We start from the raw sequence: 18,145 nt of genomic DNA on the forward strand, positions 1-18,145 counted from the left end.
CCACCTCCCTGAGTAGGGCGTAAGAGAACATCATTATTGATTGCTGCCAATCAGCTGTGTATAAGCTGGAGAAGACGGACACAGTCAGCACAGCTTTAAGCACTATTCAGTAATCATTCCTGCTCAAAGTCATGCACTGGTGTGGGCCAAGTTGCCAGTTCCAGTATAAGGCAAGGCTCAAGCTTATTGGGATGTCTTAACACCTTGTGTGCCAGTTGTTCCAGAGGGCAAACATCTCAAATGCAGCAGTTCCTGTTCCTGTGGCAGGTTAAAGTGGATGAGTGTAATTGTGAAAAGACTGCATTTATTATGCCATTTGGCATTGATGAGTTAGTGGCCCTGCATGTGTGTATGATGTAATTATTTTCTCTGGATTTGCAGCTAATTTGGCCTGCATGGAAGATATTTTTTAGTCCCTGGAGTGGTGTGGGATTAAACGCCAACCTGTGAAGTGTCAGCTATTCCAGAGGGAAGTAAAGGTATAGTAGCTAGAGACAATAATCCCTTGGTCCATTTCAACACAGCTAAGTTGAGAGCCGTTAAACAGACATGAGAGGCCCAGTTGGCTAAATTCAGTTACGACAAAGTACTCACCAGGCCATAATCACGTTAATGCTGGCATTCTTTAAAAGCTCCCTACAACAGATGGTACTATCCCTGCCCTGGCATGGCTTGCTTAGAAGGAAGTCTATGATTTTTAGAATTAATTAACCTTTTGCAGCAGTGTGGTTCAGTTTTGGCCCCTTCTTTTTGGTATGCCATCTTCCCAAAGTTTTTTGACCAATGCGATTAAATTTTCCATTAATATCTCCCAGTGTATACATCTTTTCTTCAATGATGTGCAAAGCCATTTGCAGAGGAAAAGGCCCCATATAATGATGTCACCACTTCTGTACTTGGGTATGGTTTTATTGGGATGACAGTGCAGCCCTCATCTTCCAAACATGACAAGCTGAACTGTGGCCAAATAGTTGGAACAATTTGACTCTGAAAGTCCATTAGGGCATATTAACCCACTAGACCATATTAACCCAATTGGCAGCAGCCCATGGCCATTACTGTTGTAAGATCTTGTCTTGGCTGTAATATTTTGTCTAATGTCTAATATTATATTGTAATGCCAATTCTCTGCTGATCATTTGCATTTGTTGTTGTATATTTCTGCTGTTATAGGACGTAGATGAAGAAATAAGCATTCCAAAGCACCTGCTGTACAAATCTTGAATTTTGAATCCTTGAAGACAGAATATTTGCACACATTACACTTTCCATGAATTACAGTATGACTATTTATTTTGGGGGCAACTGGAAAATGCAGGGATTGACCACAAGTTCTTCAGTCATGTCACATTGCCAAAATGAATACATAAATAAATAATTCAAGAAAAAAAAGAATGTTGTGCGGAGCATTTCTTATTATATAGTGTTTCTTTTTCTGGTAAATCCACATTTGACTTCAATCATAGAAATAAAAGCATTATCAGAACATGGAATTTTACAAAGCTGCTATGGGTGGTCTACTCATAAACCTTCATGTTAGGTTGTTATGTGGAAAAAAAGAGAAGTCACACGTGTTACCAAAGAGAACAACAACAACAAAAAAATCCTCTGCATTGTATGACCTCTCATATGAGGAATGGTCACATGGTCCATCTGTATGTATAAAGCATCATGTCCATTGTAATTCAGGGTTACAGTTCCACAGCCAACAGCAGTTTAATGCATTTTATGATTCTTATCCTTTAACACATGTATATGCATAGGTTTAAATTAATAGGGTAAAATAAGCTTTACAGTAAAAATAATCAATTATTGTCTACATGCTTTTATGTACTGCTTAGTTGTCTTCTTTATTTCAGGTGGAAGAGAAGAGCAGAAGGATCAGAATCAACGACATCATGAGTGCTTTGAACTCTAGTTTATTGCAAAACATGTCATTTGTGCATCCTGAGTACTTCTACATCAGTGGATTTTCTGGAATACCTTTTGTCAAATATTACTTTATTGGTTTAATTTTTATCTATATCATTGCTGTGTTTGGGAACTCATTTGTAATTTTCATGATATGTTCTGACCGAAGTCTACACGTTCCTAAATACATAGGAATCTTTAATTTAGCTTTGGCAGACTTCGGGGAAACAAATGCACTGATTCCCAACCTAATTAAGACCTTTCTTTTTGATTCACAGTACATATCCTACGAGGCTTGTTTGGCAAACATGTTTTTTGTTTTTTTCTTCAGCAGTGTACAAGCTTTAACCCTTGTTGTCCTGGCGTATGATCGTTTTATCGCCATTTGCTTACCCTTAAGATATCATGCCATTGTGAGTAACTCCATCATGTCAGTGGCTTTATCCACAGTATGGTCATTTAGCACTGCTTTGATTGGCACAACGGTGATTTTGATAACTCGACTTTCCTTTTGTAAAACTAACATTGTAAAAAGCTATTTTTGTGATCATGGACCAATTTATACAATGGCTTGTAATGACAACACCATAAATTCAGTTATGGCAAAACTTTGTACTGCATTATTAGTCTATGCACCTTTGATTGCCATAGTTGGATCGTATTTAGGCATTTTGCTGGCATTAAGTAGGATTACAACATGGGCAGGACGGCTTAAAGCCCTGAAAACTTGTGTCTCTCATCTATTAGTAGTAGGAATATTTTTCCTCCCCTTTTTAGGCACATATATTGCTGCCGTAACTTTTTCTCTCCATCCCAATGCTAGGATAATCAGTACTTCACTATCGAGTGCCATTCCACCCATGCTAAATCCCATCATTTATGTTCTAAATACAAAGGAATTCAAAGACTTTGTACTGAAAATGCTCAAAAAGAGATCCAGTGTAATGGTTCAGGCTTCAGCAAAGTGACACCAAACAAATTTACCAGTGCTCTCGTCTTCTGGTGTTAGTTACAGCCACAGCACTGTACAGTTCAGTATTTTTCATACTTAATACATATGATTGAGCTAATGAACTGCGTAATAATTGTCCACAGAACCAAATAAATTGATAAAGAAAGCAGAAAAGTCTCTACAGCACTGTAGCTAGAAAACTGCACTATACTGTATAAGTTAATGCTATACAGCATCAATTATGCCAATAAAATTCTAAACCTAAACTAGTTTCTGAGGCTAGAATGATGCAGTTGATTTTATTTAGCACTATTCTGGAAAAATTGAGTGTGTGTGTGTGTGAATGTGTATGTCTGTCTGTCTGCCCTGCGATGGACTGGTGACCTGTCCAGGGTGTATCCTGCCTTCCACCCAATGACTGCTGGGATAGACTCCAGCTCCCCCCATGACCCAGAAAGATAAGCCGCTTAGAAGATGTGTATATGTGTGTGTATATTCTGTCAAATCAACAATGACCTCTTACAATTCTGAAATTATTATTGAAATTTCTTAAAATTAATATTAAATCATATTATTCTACAGTGACATTAATATGTAAACGTTGTTGTTTATGACAGTGAAGAATGGTAGTACGGACCCACCAACACTTTGCTAAGATCTAAAGGGGTTAATGCATTTAAGCTATTCTCCTGAAGCTATGTCTTCTAGATCAAAATCCCAAGCTCAGAGACTTACAGCATATTTTAGTTCCCTGAAGCACCTGCGTCTGTATTCTAGACCGGTTCAGTAGCTGTGCTACACATCTTGCTAAATAATATTTTTTTTTTTCCAGTTTGAAAGGAAAGAACTGGACAGGAGTATCTGCTAAATGAGGGAAAAGAGACAGCTCTGGTGTAATAATGAACCATAAACAAACAAATAATCAAAAACACACAATGTTATGTTGTGCTTATATGATCTGATTAATGTTGAATGTTAAAATAAATATTTAATTCAAATGTTTGGAGTTTACTGCATTTTGATTTTTTCATCAATTATGTGTACTACTGTATTCAAATAGGATATATTATGGGGCTAAAAATTCTCAGTCCTCTGAGAGGAATGAGTAAAATAAATTGTATTTTTTTCTCCAGTAGTGCTTGAATTGTAATGATGTTGAGCTTAGTATCTAACAATGCCTCTTTTGTTGCCCACCAGGCCACACACTTGCTTTTTTATTGGTCACATTTATGTAGATTTCATAAGGTTGAAGTTAATTGAAATGGACTCAAAATGCACTGTGAAATGAAGTAATCACAATTTTCCCTTTCTCCCATCACTCTACCACAAGCGTTTTTTCACTAGGTACATTTTGTCTCATGTTGTGTTCTGGCCATTTAAAATCCTTGAAGTGATCCCCATTGGAGGCATAGAAATATCTTGAAATTTAACTTTAAAGTTTTTGAGTGGCTGTTGCCCCAGTTTGTGGAAAAAAAATATCCATTCTCTGTGATCCTCGATACAAGGTCCCTTACAGCTGCTGCCTAAGACCTATGTTGACCTACACATGCCCATAATAATCTCATTTTGCCCTTCAGTTTCAGAGCATTGATTTTATAACGTTGGTATGAGGAGGGTATGATTGGATTGTCAAACAAGGAACTGTTAAAATCTTTCTGAGGCTAGTGTTTAGAAAATATATATATATATATATATATGGACAAAAGTATTGGGACACCCCTCGTTATCATTGAATTCTAGTGTTTTAGCCACACTCATTGCTAACAGGTGGATCAAATTAAGCACTCGAGTGCTGAAGCATACAGTGCCTATCCTCTGCTGAATCACTCACTAAACAGTTCCAAATTGCCTCCCAAAACAACATCAGCAAAAGAACTGCGCATTAGGAGATGTGCATGGCCGAGCAGCTACACACAAGCCTAAGAAAATGCATAATGCCAAGCTTCATTTGGTGGAGGAGGGATAATACTATGGGGTTGTTTTTCAGGGTTTGCCCTAGACCCCTTAATTCCAGTGAAGGGAAATCCTAATACTTTAGCATACAAAAAATTTTGGACAATTGTATTTTCCAACTTTGTGGGAACTGTTTGTTCCAGCATGACTGAGCCCCAGTGCGCATTACAAGGTACATAAAGGCATGGCTGGGTGAGTTTGGTGTGGAAGAACTTGACTGGTCCTCACAGAGCCTTGACCTCAACCCCATCTAACACCTTTGGGATGAACTAGAATGAAGATTGTGAGCCAGATCCTCTCGTCCACATCAGTGTCTGACCTTACCAGTGCTCTTCTGGATGAATGGGCAAAAATTTCAACAGACATTCCAAAATCTTCTGGGAAGCTTACCAGAAGAGTGGAAGGTTATAGCTGCCAAATCCATATTAATACCTATGGTTTTGGGATGTCATAAAAACTCCTATAGGTGTAATGTGTAGGTGTCTTTTGACAATACTTTTATCCATATAGTGTCTCCATACATATATATATATATATATATATATATATATATATATATATATATATATATATATATATGAATAAACTTTTCACATTATGAAAATAATATTAATATTTATAAAGGTGTATAGTGTTCAATACACATTTCTTATTTGAGTTTTACATTTGAAGAAAGAAAAACCACTGAACACTAGCAATGTGGGTGCCTAAAAAAAAACAAAAAAAAACACATCACTGGATTGCATGTCCTCCCACATTTCCACATGAGAAAACATGGTCTGGTGTATCTCTATAAATAAAGCACTCATTTGAGCCCCTCAGTGCTTACAGTTTCACTGTTAAAAGCAGTTTCATTCTGACCCTTTAGCACTTTTGAAATATCCTGTGTGCTGGCATATGCATGTATTTTTAAGAAGGTACAATGAACCATTTCAAATCAGTTATTACATTTTTAATTTGCTTAATATATAAATAAATTATAACTTTATGCTGAACAACACAAAAGAACTACTTATGTGCACGTTTTATGTATTGCTTACCTTTTTTGTGTATTTCATTCCAGGTTGAAGAGAAGAGCAATAGGATCTGAATCAATGCAGTTATGAGCAACTTGAACTCTGATTTATTGCAAAACATGTCATTTGTGCGACCTGAGTACTTTTACATCAGTGGATTTTCTGGAATACCTTTCACCAAATATTACTTCATTTTTTTGTTTTTTACTTATATCATCGCTGTGTTTGGGAACTCATTTGTAATTTTTATCATACTGACTGACCGAAGTCTGCACATTCCTAAATACATAGCAATCTTTAATTTAGCTTTGGCAGACTTTGGTGAAACAAATGCACTGATTCCCAACTTAATGAAGACCTTTCTTTTTGATTCACAGTACATATCCTATGAGGCTTGTTTGGCAAACATGTTTTTTGTGTTTTTCTTCAGCAACATACAAGCTTTAACTCTTGTTGTCTTGGCGTATGATCGCTTTATTGCCATTTGCTTACCCTTAAGATATCATGCCATTGTAAATAACTCCATCATGACATTGGCTTTATTTACAGCATGGTCATTTTGCACAGCCTTGGTCGGCACAACAGTTGCTTTAATCACTCGACTTTCTCTTTGTAAATCAAATGTGGTAAAAAGCTATTTTTGTGACCATGGGCCAATTTATACAATGGCTTGTAATGATAACACCATAAATTCAGTTATGGGAAAACTTTGTACTGTGCTATTCGTCAATGTACCTGTGATTGCCATAGCTGTATCATATTTAGGTGTTTTCCTTGCATTAATTAGGATTACAACATGGGCAGGACGACTTAAAGCACTGAAGACTTGTGTTTCTCATCTGTTAGTAGTAGGAGTATTTTTCCTTCCAACAATAGGTACCAACATTGCTACACTGTTTTTTACTCTCCATCCCAACGCTAGGATAATAAATACATCACTATCATTGGCCATTCCACCCATGCTAAATCCCATCATTTATGTTCTAAACACAAAAGAATTCAAAGATTTCGTACTCAAAATGCTCAAACAAAGGGCAGGGTCCAGGGCCAGGGTTTTAGCAAAGTGACATGCAGTTTAATGTTTTAATATATTTCAATATCATAATAATAGTGTTTAGTATTTTGCCTGCTCAAAAACATTTGGTAGAGCTAATGAAGGGCTGGATTATTAAGCACAATGATGAATAAAGAACATTAGAAAGTACTAAACTTTGTGTCTCTCCAGTGCTGCTGTTGAAGAACTGTGTACTACACTGATCTAGTCCAGCTTCCGATTTTCAGAGTTAATCATGTTGGCCAATTAAAAAATGAAACCCGTAGACTGTTTTTTTGGCACTAGGATGATGCTGGTGCTTTTTTTTAGAAAGCATGACAGTGTAACATTAATATTATCTTCTTCAATCCTGACTTTTTACAGTTATTAATCTTAAGACATTATTTAAAAGTTCAATGAAAGTAATATGTAATTTACGTACATATGAAAATAAGGAATTACTGTACAGACTAAGATTAGTCTTGAATTGGTGTCCTCTAGCAGAGTTTGGTTCAAAGCCTGATATTGCTACTAATCACATGCTTCTGAAGACCATGAGGCCTGGTTCAATTGTTCAATTCGTAACCTCGGATATTGGCTGTGCTTGGAGTCTAAGGTTTGCATCTTTGCACTGGCTTTTATCTGATCCCCACCAAAGTTAAGACTTCAAGACTGTGTGCACACACACACCTGTAAACCTTGCATTGTGCAACGTATATGTCTTATATTAAGGTGCTGAGAGCAGCAGTGGTTAAAGGATGTATATTGGCAAAAAAGGGATAAGTGAGTGTGGTTATAAGGCAGGTAAGTGAGGTGCTAGAAGAAAACGCTGGTCTGAGACAGCAGTTACAGAGGATGTGTTGAATGTTACTACATACCATATATACTATAAACCAATATATTTAAGAAGTGCAGTTGGAATATTTGTGCATGTGTAATATTTTAACCGTTCGAGAGAGTGGTGGCTTGTGGGAAGAAGCTTCTCTGTAGCCTGGATGTTCTGATCCTCATTTAGCTGAAGCGCCGGCCTGAGGGAAGGAGATGGAACAGGTGGTTTCCAGGGTGTGATGAGTCAACTGAGATTTTCTCTGCACAGCTCCTGGTTCTGGAAGCATGTAGTTCCCGCAATGTGGGCAGCTTAGGTCATGCTTGGTGGCTGAGCTACTTCTTCCTCATGTACATCCGTCATCTATATCATGTCCTTCCATTAGTTAACACAGGTGAGAATGGCTGCATGTGGTTCAGCCAGGTCTTCTGCGGTGCATTATGGAGCAAAACTGCATCTCATGAGGTGTTGCTTGGTTTGGAGCTCACCGCACATGCATGAGTCAGATATTATTATATTCCATTTCTTCAGGGATGCCTTGCAGTGTCCCTCACCAGGGTTGGTCATGGCCAGAGGCAAGGCATTGGCATTGGTGATCCCTTTCTCCATCCATTGGGCTGTCTGACTGCCTAGGCTGTTCCAATGTTTAAGCCATTTGCTGGCACTGGCATTGGCTGGGCTGGACTCCAGTACATCTGTAGTGTCCAAGAAACTGCTCCTGGAGCTAAGTTGTTTATGGGCAACAGAGCATGCATGGAGTAGGTGCCGGATGTCATTGGCTTGCTTTGTCCGCTCAGCTTGGGTGGTAATTGTTCTACGGATGTAAGGGGGAGATATGCCTGTGAGAGCATAGAGACAGGGTACTGGAGTTATTTTAGGTCACCCAGTCACTACCCTGCAGGTCTCAATGAGGATAGGGTCGGTTCTGTGTGTGTGGCACGATCTGCTCCATACTGAACAGGTGTACTCAGCGGCAGAAAAACACAGGGCTAATGCTGTTGTTCGCAGCGTGCTTGGGTGGGCCCCCCACATAGAGCTTGTTAATCATCGTAGCAGGCTGTTTCTGGTGGAGACATTGGCTCTTGTCTTCCTAATGTCTATAACTCAGGGTACGGTCTAAGGTTACTCCCAGGTATACTGGATACTGGTTGTTTTCTAGCCTCATGCCGTCCCAGGTTATGTCAAGCTCCCATTTTATTTCCCTGTTTTTGAGGTGGAAGCTGCAGATTTGGTTCTTCCCAGGATTTGGGCACAGATGGTTTTGTAGATAGTATGTTGACATATCTAAGAGGCCTTTTTCCAAGGTTAACTCAGCTTCTGGGAAGCCATGCAACTGCGTTGCCAGGGCTAGGTCATCCGCATAGATGAACCTGCTGCATCCTTCCGGTAGAGGCTGGTCGTTGGTGTACACATTGAACAGGAGAGGTGCCAAGACATTGCCCTGTGGCAGCCCATTAGTCTGGTGGAGCCATCTGCTTTTCTTGTTGTTGAGTATGACGTAGAACATCCGGTTGCTCAGGAGGCATCTGATTACACTGCATAGTTTAGCATCGCCTGTCATGTCATATGGTTTTTGATCAGCAGTCTGTGTTGAACAGTGTCATAGGCTGCTGTCAAGTCGACAAAAGCGGCAGCGGTTGTCATCTTCTTTTGATATCCGTCTTTGTCCTGTACATGACTTTCCGAGTCTAAAGCCAGCCTGGTTGTCGATTAGCTGGGCATCTATCTGTGAGGATAGATGTGTGAGGAGCAGTCTCTCAAACAGCTTGTAGGTGATGCATAGTAGGGAGATGGGCCGGTATCTTTTTGGCAGGTTGGGGTCTTTCCCTGGTTTTAACAGGGCGATGGTGATAGCTTTCCTCCAGTGAGCTAGAATCTACTGGGTCTAAAGGCATATGTTAAACATATTCAAGAGACAAAGTTTGGCGACTGGGCCTAGATGAGTTATCTTCTCAATCATTATGTCGTCAGGACCTGCCACTTTGCCCAGCTTCATGGTGCCAAGTCCTGCTTCAAACTCTTCCATAGTGAAAGGCTTGGTTAGTATAGACATGTTCTGTTGGTTTCCTGGGATGATTTTATAGTGATGGTATCCTTTAGCCCTGCGCCTGTCTATTTGTTTCCCACTGGCTACCAGTTGGCTCCTGACCTGGTTCGGTGTGATGTCCGGTATGGTTGGTGGTGTGATCTTACCTCTACTTAGTTTGTGGATGATGGCCCAGGCTTTTTTGTTGTTCTGAGACATATTGGTGTTTTCTATGACGTCTTGCCAGGTTCTCTGCCTCTCCTTTCCCAGAGGTTCTATGAGTGCCTCTCCTAATTTGTGAGTGGTATCTGAAAACGAGTCCTTTTCAAACTGTTTCATATTGCTCCAGCAGCTGTGAAGATTCCTCTGTGATGCCAGCTACGTGTTTTTTCCGGCATCCTTGAGGGATGTGAGCATGTGCTGTCTTCTTCACAGCCTGGACAAACTTGGCATTTTCCATTCCCTCTCAATAGTAGTCCCATTTGCCCTTCTTGAGGTTGAAACGGAGTCTAAAGGGGACTTCAGACTTTGTTATGGCAGACTTTATAGTGATTGAGATCGAGCGCCGTTGTGACCTAGGAAGCGGTTGTAGCACTGCTTTCTCACTCAGTTGTGCTAGTCACTCTGGTCTGGGTTGTAACCTCTTTTCCAGCGGCCACTGTTAAACGACTTTGGGAGTTTAGCATCGTGTATTAACTCCAGCTGTATTTTCCATCCAGCTTTCAACTAGTTCACCATCACTGTCAATAGAGTCATAGCCCCACATTGTGTAGAGAGAGTAAAGTCTCCAATCACAACAGCATACTTCTTACTGCATTTGGGTGGTAAGTCGGGCCATACAACAAAAGGGGCTGGCAGGTGGTTTGTACAGAGAGGTGATGGAAATCTCTGGCATTCAGACGGTGACAGTCTCCACGTTTGTGTCTGGGCTGTTGGTATGAATGTCACTGGCATCCAGCTGGGGCTTCGCAAATACAGCTGATCCATACTTCGGATGACAGATTTCAGCTACCAGTTTCATGCCTGGTAATTTTGGCCGTTTGCTTATTGGGCCAAATGGGTCTCCAGCATAGGGTTGGATGGCTTGTCCTGAGGTTCACTGTGAACTCCAATGTTCTTGTTGTATTCAGCACCAGGTTGCTGTGGCTGCTCCAAAGGATCTGGGTTTCTGAAGTGAACTTCCCTGCCTCACCTACTGCTCTCTGCCAGTGAGGAAGTTGGTGATCCACTGGCAGGTGGGGGTTGGCATGCTGAGTTGGACCAGTTTTTTTTTGTGTAGATGTCCTAAGATGATCGTATTAAAGGCTGAACTGAAGTCCAAGAACAGAATTCTTACATAAGGTCTTGGATGTTCAACCAGTGATTTGTTGTAAATTGTTGTGAATAGAGGTCGGCGTAGGCCCTCACACAGGAGGGTGAAACACAATCTGGTCCTGGTGCTCATTTTTTGTTCACTGAAGAGTCGATGCATGTCTTTCTCACAGATCTTCAGGGCAGGCTGAATAGGTGGCTGCATGACAGGAGGGTGTGAATTGTGTATATAGATATATACACACATTTTTATTGTTTTTAAGTCAAACACTGTCTTTCAATGTTCTTTTTGCTTTTATTAGTAAAGTAAAGCACATTGAACTGCCTTTGTGTATGAAGTTCATTATATAAATAAACTTGCTTTCCTTAAAGCTGTACTTGTTCTGTCGTTTCCCTTCGATTTCACAAACATGATGAAAATTATATAAAAATGTACAAAGCTGAATAGTGTTCAATACACATTTCTTATTTGAGTACTGGATTGGATGTTCTCCCACATTCCCACATGAGAAAACATGGTCTGATGTCTCTATAAATAAAACACTCATTTGAGCCCCTCAGTGCTTACAGTTTCACTGTTAAAAGCAGTTTCATTCTGAACCTTTAGCACTGTTCAAATATCCTGTGTGCTGGCATATGCATATTTTTTTTATTAAAAAGGTATCATTTTATATCAGTTAATACATATTTAATTTGATTAAAATTTAAATAAATTATAACTTTATACTGAACAACACAAAAGAACTACTTATGTGTGCATGTTTTATGTATTGCTTATCTTTTTTGTGTATTTCATTCCAGGTTGAAGAGAAGAGCAGTAGGATCTGAATCAATGCAATGAGCAACTTGAACTCCGATTTAATGCAAAACATGTCATTTGTGCGACCTGAGTACTTTTACATCAGCGGATTTTCTGGAATACCTTTCACCAAATATTACTTCATTTTTTTGTTTTTTACTTATATCATCGCTGTGTTTGGGAACTCATTTGTAATTTTTATCATACTGACTGACCGAAATCTACACATTCCTAAATACATAGGAATCTTTTGGTTAGCTTTGGCGGATTTTGGTGAAACAAATGCACTGATTCCTAACTTAATGAAGACCTTTCTTTTTGATTCACAGTACATATCCTACAACGCTTGTTTGGCAAACATGTTTTTTGTTTTTTTCTTCAGCAATGTACAAGCTTTAACTCTTGTTGTCTTGGCATATGATCGCTTTATTGCCATTTGCTTACCCTTAAGGTATCATGCCATTGTAAATAACTCCATCATGACATTGGCTTTATTTACAGCATGGTCATTTTGCACAGCTTTGGTCGGCACAACAGTTGCTTTGATCACTCGACTTTCTCTCTGTAAATCAAATGTGGTTAAAAGCTATTTTTGTGACCATGGGCCAATTTATACAATGGCTTGTAATGATAACACCATAAATTCAGTTATGGGAAAACTTTGTACTGTGCTATTCCTCTATGCACCTTTGATTGCCATAGTCGTGTCATATTTAGGCATTTTGCTTGCATTATGTAGAATTACAACATGGGCAGGACGACTTAAAGCACTGAAGACTTGTGTTTCTCATCTGTTAGTAGTAGGAGTTTTTTTCCTTCCTTCAATAAGTACCAACATTGCTACACTGTTTTTTACTCTCCATCCCAACGCTAGGATAATAAATACATCACTATCATTGGCCATTCCACCCATGCTAAATCCCATCATTTATGTTCTAAACACAAAAGAATTCAAAGATTTCATACTCAAAATGCTCAAACAAAGGGCAGGGTCCAGGGCCAGGGTTTTAGCAAAGTGACATGCAGTTTAACATTTTAATACATTTCAATATCATCATAATAGTGTTTAGTATTTTGCCTGCTCAAAAACATTTGGTAGAGCTAATGAAGGGCTGGATTATTAAGCACAATGATGAATAAAGAACATTAGAAAGTACTAAACTTTGTGTCTCTCCAGTGCTGCTGCTGAAGAACTATGTACTACACTGATCTGGTCCATGTTGTACAGCTTCCGATTATCAGAGTCGATTGTGTTGGCCAATAAAAATGAAAACTGTACACTGGTTTCTGGCACTAGGATGATGCAGGTAATTTTTAATCTTCAGATTGATTGTTGGAAGAGGTTTTGATGTTCCTAGCATAATGAATAACCTCATAAGGAAAGCAGTCAGGGTCAATCATAAGGACCTCTGTTTTGTCTGAATTAAGATGGACATCAGAGATACAAGGTAGAAAGTCATGAAGGATGGTGCACGTTTTCACCATATCAATGAAAATAGATATGGTTGGAATTGTTGAGCCAGTGGCCAAAAGGCAGCATGTACAAAAATATAGGATAGGTCCAAGGATTGACACTTGAGGAACTCCACATAACAGGGTAGCAGTCACATAAGGGACACATAATCACTGATGTGAACATGTAAGTATTTGACAGGTATGGAAAAAATAATTGCTGCCTGTGGACCTCAGGGCACTCAAACTTTGTGTCTCTCCAGTGCTGCTGTTGAAGAACTATGTACTACACTGACCAAGGCCATGTTGTAGAGCTTCCGATTATCAGAGTCGATCATGTTGAGCAATAAAAATGAAAACTGTACACTGGTTTCTGGCACTAGGATGATGCAGGTAATTTTTAATCTTAAGAGTTATTATTTAAAACTTGAATGAAAGTAAATAAATTATATACGTATTAAAGTAAGGAACTGCTGTACAGACTAGCCAGTGCTTGTTCATTTAATACACCTAAGCTTTAGTTCTGGTGTCCTAGCAGAGTTTGGTTCAAAGCCTAATATTGCTCCTAATAATCGCGTGCTGCTGAAGACCTTGAGGCCTGGTTCAAGGGTTTTAATTGGATTAGAATGAAAAAGCTAACAAGCAGATCACTTTGAGCAGGTCTTGGAACTCTTAAGTAAATGTAACAAAGTGTGTTTTATGCTGTTGTGTCCAGTGTGTAAAATACCCTCTGGAATTCAGGGGGTGCCCTGTTGGCTGCCTAATACAGTGTTAGCTGGCTGCTGACTCACTCACCATAGCAGTGCTAATGCTAGCTTCGATGGCAGCAAAATGTTTGATTTAACAATTCTTTTTTTGGTAATGCTCTTTTCTAGTTTGTTAATGTGGTCTTACACACATTAATTGAGATCTTAAACATCTCCTTTCTGTCCTCAGTTTGAGAAATGAGCAGCAATTCACTCGTTCCACCAATCTGTTGGGAAACTGGCTGAGTTTACAGATTTACAATTATGCTGCAGTGTATTGTAAAGTTTTTCAGATGTTTCCTAGGCATAGTTACAGGTGCTAGCCTATGAAAGACCAACTAGGTGAACCAATATACTATAACACCACCCTGAGGAAGAACAGTGTTGCATCTCTAGTAAGTCAAGAATACTAAAGACAGAAGCTCACTGTAGTGGGTATCTTGACAGTGTGGTAGGGTGGACCCACTGCAGAATTTGAGCAACACTTTAAGTTAAGAAAAAGGAGGGCAGGAGAAAGGTGAAGGTATATCTTCTGTAGTGAATGAAAAAGGAAACGCACATGTTTACAATCTACATCCATGTTCAAAATGTTATTGTTAAGGGCTTATCTGGAAAAGAACAAACAGTAAAGATGTATGCAGGGTTCAGACTTGATTGGGATAGAGCCTTATACAGACATGGTACAATGTTCATGAATCTGGTGTCAATCAGGTGTTTGCTGTGCCAGCAGCAGCATGTCTGCTGACCTGTTTAACTGCTGTTTACTATTGCAGTTCATCTAACATACTGTATGTGCAGTACTAGGGACATTCCTCAGTAAATGAATAGTGTAGGCCAGAGTGAACATCCTCAAAGACAGAGGCTTAGTTGCTCATCACATATTTTTTTGATCTACCTATTTCAATATTGTTGAGCCAGTGGCCAAAAGGCAGCATGAACAACAACAACAAAAAAATAGAATAGGTCCAAGGATTGACCCTTGAGGAACTCCACATAATAGGGTAGCAGTCACATAAGGGACACATAATTACTGATGCGAACATTTAAGTATTTGACAGGTATGGAAAAAACAGTTGCTCCCTGTAGACCTCAGAGCACTCAGAAAGTTGTACCTAGGTGGACAAATTCAACACCATAAAACGGCAATCGGTTTGTTTGAGCCAAGTCTCTATAAGGAATAAAATATCTATTTTCTGAAAGTTAATAACATCACTAAGAATATGGGACTTGGACAAATCACATCAGATTTTGCAATGCCTAGATTTATGCAGTGCTTAACATCAAACATTGCATACACTGTTTGAACATGAAATGGCAACATAGTGCTTACAAAAAGAGATGAATCTAAATCTTCTGTTAAATTAATGTATACTGAATTCTACAATCACCATATTTATCCTTGACAATACTTATATCTGATCAGAAGGGTAGACAAGAAGGACAGCAAAGAGGTTAATAACAAAGAGGTTGGTGAGGTCCATGTTAAGTACAACCACTAGTGAAGTTAAAGATAAATTAATCTCAAGATCAACTCTTTTCACTCCTTTCTATGCAAAGGTTGCAAATTACATCTTTAAAAACAAAAACAACTTGCTTTAGGCAAACAATTTAGAATCTCAATGTCTTCCTGGGTGTCTCAAAGGCCAGCAAGTTGTTCACCAATCACTCATAGGAGTTTGAATGCAATACCTGAAAGGTGGCAGAAGAGACTCAAATTTTTACACTTGTTATGAAGACAAAATAATTTATACAAGAGCAGTGTGTACAGATAATTAAGACAATTAACTCTGAATATGGTAAAACATTTGATAGAAATGCATTCAGTTTACTTGCTTTAGAGGGGCTTTTTAGAGCTTAGCAATACTAGCAGCCTTTTCCCTATTTTGATGTGTCACAAAATCACTGAAACAAAGGCTTAAGGGTTCTTCAGACACAATTTAATTAACTTGAATGCATGGATAGTCCAAAGCTACTTCTGGCAACAAAAACACAAAAGGTCACAACTGGAAAACTCCCTGCATGTGATGTAAAATCCTACAGAAGAAAATTGCTGTTTGCCATTTTCTATTATATAATGGAAGGTGATCTTAGTCTCAAATTGTTTGACCTAACTGAAAGAACAGTCTCTAACAAAAATTACAAAAAAATATGCTGCCTTGACCTATTGTTTAAATAATCATTAGGCATTAGTAGTTCCACCAAAATGTACAATAGGCCTGTTTACATAAATTTAATAGAATAAAGAATAAATTGCTTATTAAAACACTAAAGCTACACTGTTCTAAATGACAGTGGTTAACAGTTAAAGTACAGAAAAGTGTATACTGTTTCATACTGCTAGTGCTGTGTAAGAGTTCAGTCTTAATAGTTCAGTTGTCTATCTTTAATGTCACGCCTCCCTCTGACTCTGCTGCTACTTTTCCGACTCTTGTGCTCTCGAACTCCAACTTCCAGAATTCAGATGAGGATCACATGACTCAGAACTCTCAGGCACCAGCCTATCCTGCATCAGCTTCACCTGATTACTGATTCTTGTCACCTGTGTCCAACTCTAAATGTATTGTTTGTTTGTCCTTACTTCTTTGTGAAGTATTGCCCCAGATTCCCTGCATGTGTTGTTGTGATTTTTACCTAATTTGTCCTTTTGAATCTTTTTGCGCTGTTTTGTCTTTCTGGTGTTTTTTTCACATTTGTCTGGATGTCCATTTTGGCTTTTATTTGCTCTCTCTTGGTTTTGACCTTTGCCTGTTCAATAACATTCAACATATCTCTCTACTTATGATCAGGGAGATCTGCGATGAGCGTGAGGACTCTGGTTCACAGCAGTTGCTTCTTGTTTTTCTTTGTTTTAACTTTTCTGGTTTTCCCTGGATTGATGTTGAATAAACACTTTGTGAACACAAGAGTTCTTATTCAACAACCATATACAGTGATTTGTTCTAAAGGAGAAAAAAAAAATCTTTCCTTTATAGGAATTCAATGGGATCGTGGATATTGAGACAGTAATAGCTTCAAACAGAAGATGAAGAGATGAAGGTAGGAATTTGGTCATTCACAACCATGCAGTCTACAGTCAGCATGAAATGCCTTGAGGCATAGCAGGAGCTAAGAAGATAGAGGTAGAAAATAATTAACAGCACACCAGCCATCTATCCAAACGTGATCTTAAAGAGTGCTAGTTGTGGATCTCCATCATCCAGTAGTGTGGTCCAGATCCCCTTCATTCATTTTGGAGAGGAACAGTCCCAGTGAAGTGCTTGATCTCAACACAGGAAAGGAGCTATCAGGTCAACCTTGGGGGATCTATTACCCTCATATGGAAGATTAAACACCACCGGGTGGGGACAACCACAACTAGCACGTCATAGCATGACAATGCATTTCACGTAATATTTCCTTAAATTAGCTCAGCCCCTTCAGTAAAACTGAATATCAGCTTACCACACACTATGATGCATGGTGTCACAAGCAAGCTTTCCACTTGTACTTCTCCACATAGTGGAAGAGGTTTTCCTCATTCTCCTCAAAATAAGAGAGAAGAAGGAGCATCATATCCTTGACATCTTCTGAGCAGCCCTTCAACTGTCCTCTCTGAATTTTCAGCTTTGCAACAGGCTGCAAAACTCATTTGCTCTAGTCCAGAAGCTTCTCCCTTTTTTTCTACACTGGTGAGGGAAGTCTCTGTTAATGATACCAAAGTGAACTCTTGGACATGGACTGTCATGCCAATCTCCTGGAACAAAAAAGGCCACTCCTCCATTATGAACAGCAGATCTGTACCATTGTTTATCTATTTATGGTGGGAGTAGTAGGTGCATTTCATAAGAATTTTCACCTCTGAGCTGAAGTTAGTTACTGATCAGCTTCATAAAGAAAACACCTTTAACGTGTAAGACCCATTGGTATTGCTGAAAGATAAGCCTACTACATCTGATGTCTTTCAGAGAGAGTATGTTAGTGGTTTTTGAAGTTCTTTACATTTCTTACACATCTCTTGAAATAACTGTGCTACTTTCAATGGGCGTCGTCCATCTGATCAAGGGGCCAAATTTCAGAAGTAGTGCTGGGTATTGACATGGTTTCAGGTTACTTTCTGGGAATATACATATATCTTTTCCTG

At 39.0% G+C, this 18,145-nt stretch overlaps 3 protein-coding genes across 3 annotated transcripts; all 3 read left to right on the plus strand.

Moving 5' to 3' along the window:
- Positions 1-1,898: 1,898 nt before the first annotated feature.
- On the plus strand, positions 1,899-2,879 carry LOC118796922 (olfactory receptor 1M1-like). The gene has a single exon (XM_036556073.1). The coding sequence runs from the start codon at positions 1,899-1,901 to the stop codon at positions 2,877-2,879; it is 981 nt and encodes a 326-aa protein (XP_036411966.1).
- Positions 2,880-5,918: 3,039 nt separating this feature from the next.
- LOC118796928 (olfactory receptor 51E2-like) lies at positions 5,919-6,899 on the plus strand. Its single transcript, XM_036556085.1, has one exon. The coding sequence runs from the start codon at positions 5,919-5,921 to the stop codon at positions 6,897-6,899; it is 981 nt and encodes a 326-aa protein (XP_036411978.1).
- A 4,966-nt stretch (positions 6,900-11,865) lies between these two features.
- LOC118796935 (olfactory receptor 52Z1-like) lies at positions 11,866-12,890 on the plus strand. Its single transcript, XM_036556097.1, has one exon. The coding sequence runs from the start codon at positions 11,866-11,868 to the stop codon at positions 12,844-12,846; it is 981 nt and encodes a 326-aa protein (XP_036411990.1). The 3' UTR covers positions 12,847-12,890.
- The last annotated feature ends 5,255 nt before the right edge of the window (positions 12,891-18,145 follow it).

The sequence above is a fragment of the Colossoma macropomum genome, unplaced genomic scaffold (genome assembly GCF_904425465.1).
Source record: "Colossoma macropomum unplaced genomic scaffold, Colossoma_macropomum, whole genome shotgun sequence".
Taxonomy (NCBI): domain Eukaryota; kingdom Metazoa; phylum Chordata; class Actinopteri; order Characiformes; family Serrasalmidae; genus Colossoma; species Colossoma macropomum.

Excerpts from the sequence above, each read along its gene's own strand:
- LOC118796922 (XM_036556073.1), top strand. The coding sequence starts at position 1,899 with ATGAGTGCTTTGAACTCTAGTTTATTGCAAAACATGTCATTTGTGCAT.
- LOC118796928 (XM_036556085.1), top strand. The coding sequence starts at position 5,919 with ATGAGCAACTTGAACTCTGATTTATTGCAAAACATGTCATTTGTGCGA.
- LOC118796935 (XM_036556097.1), top strand. The coding sequence starts at position 11,866 with ATGAGCAACTTGAACTCCGATTTAATGCAAAACATGTCATTTGTGCGA.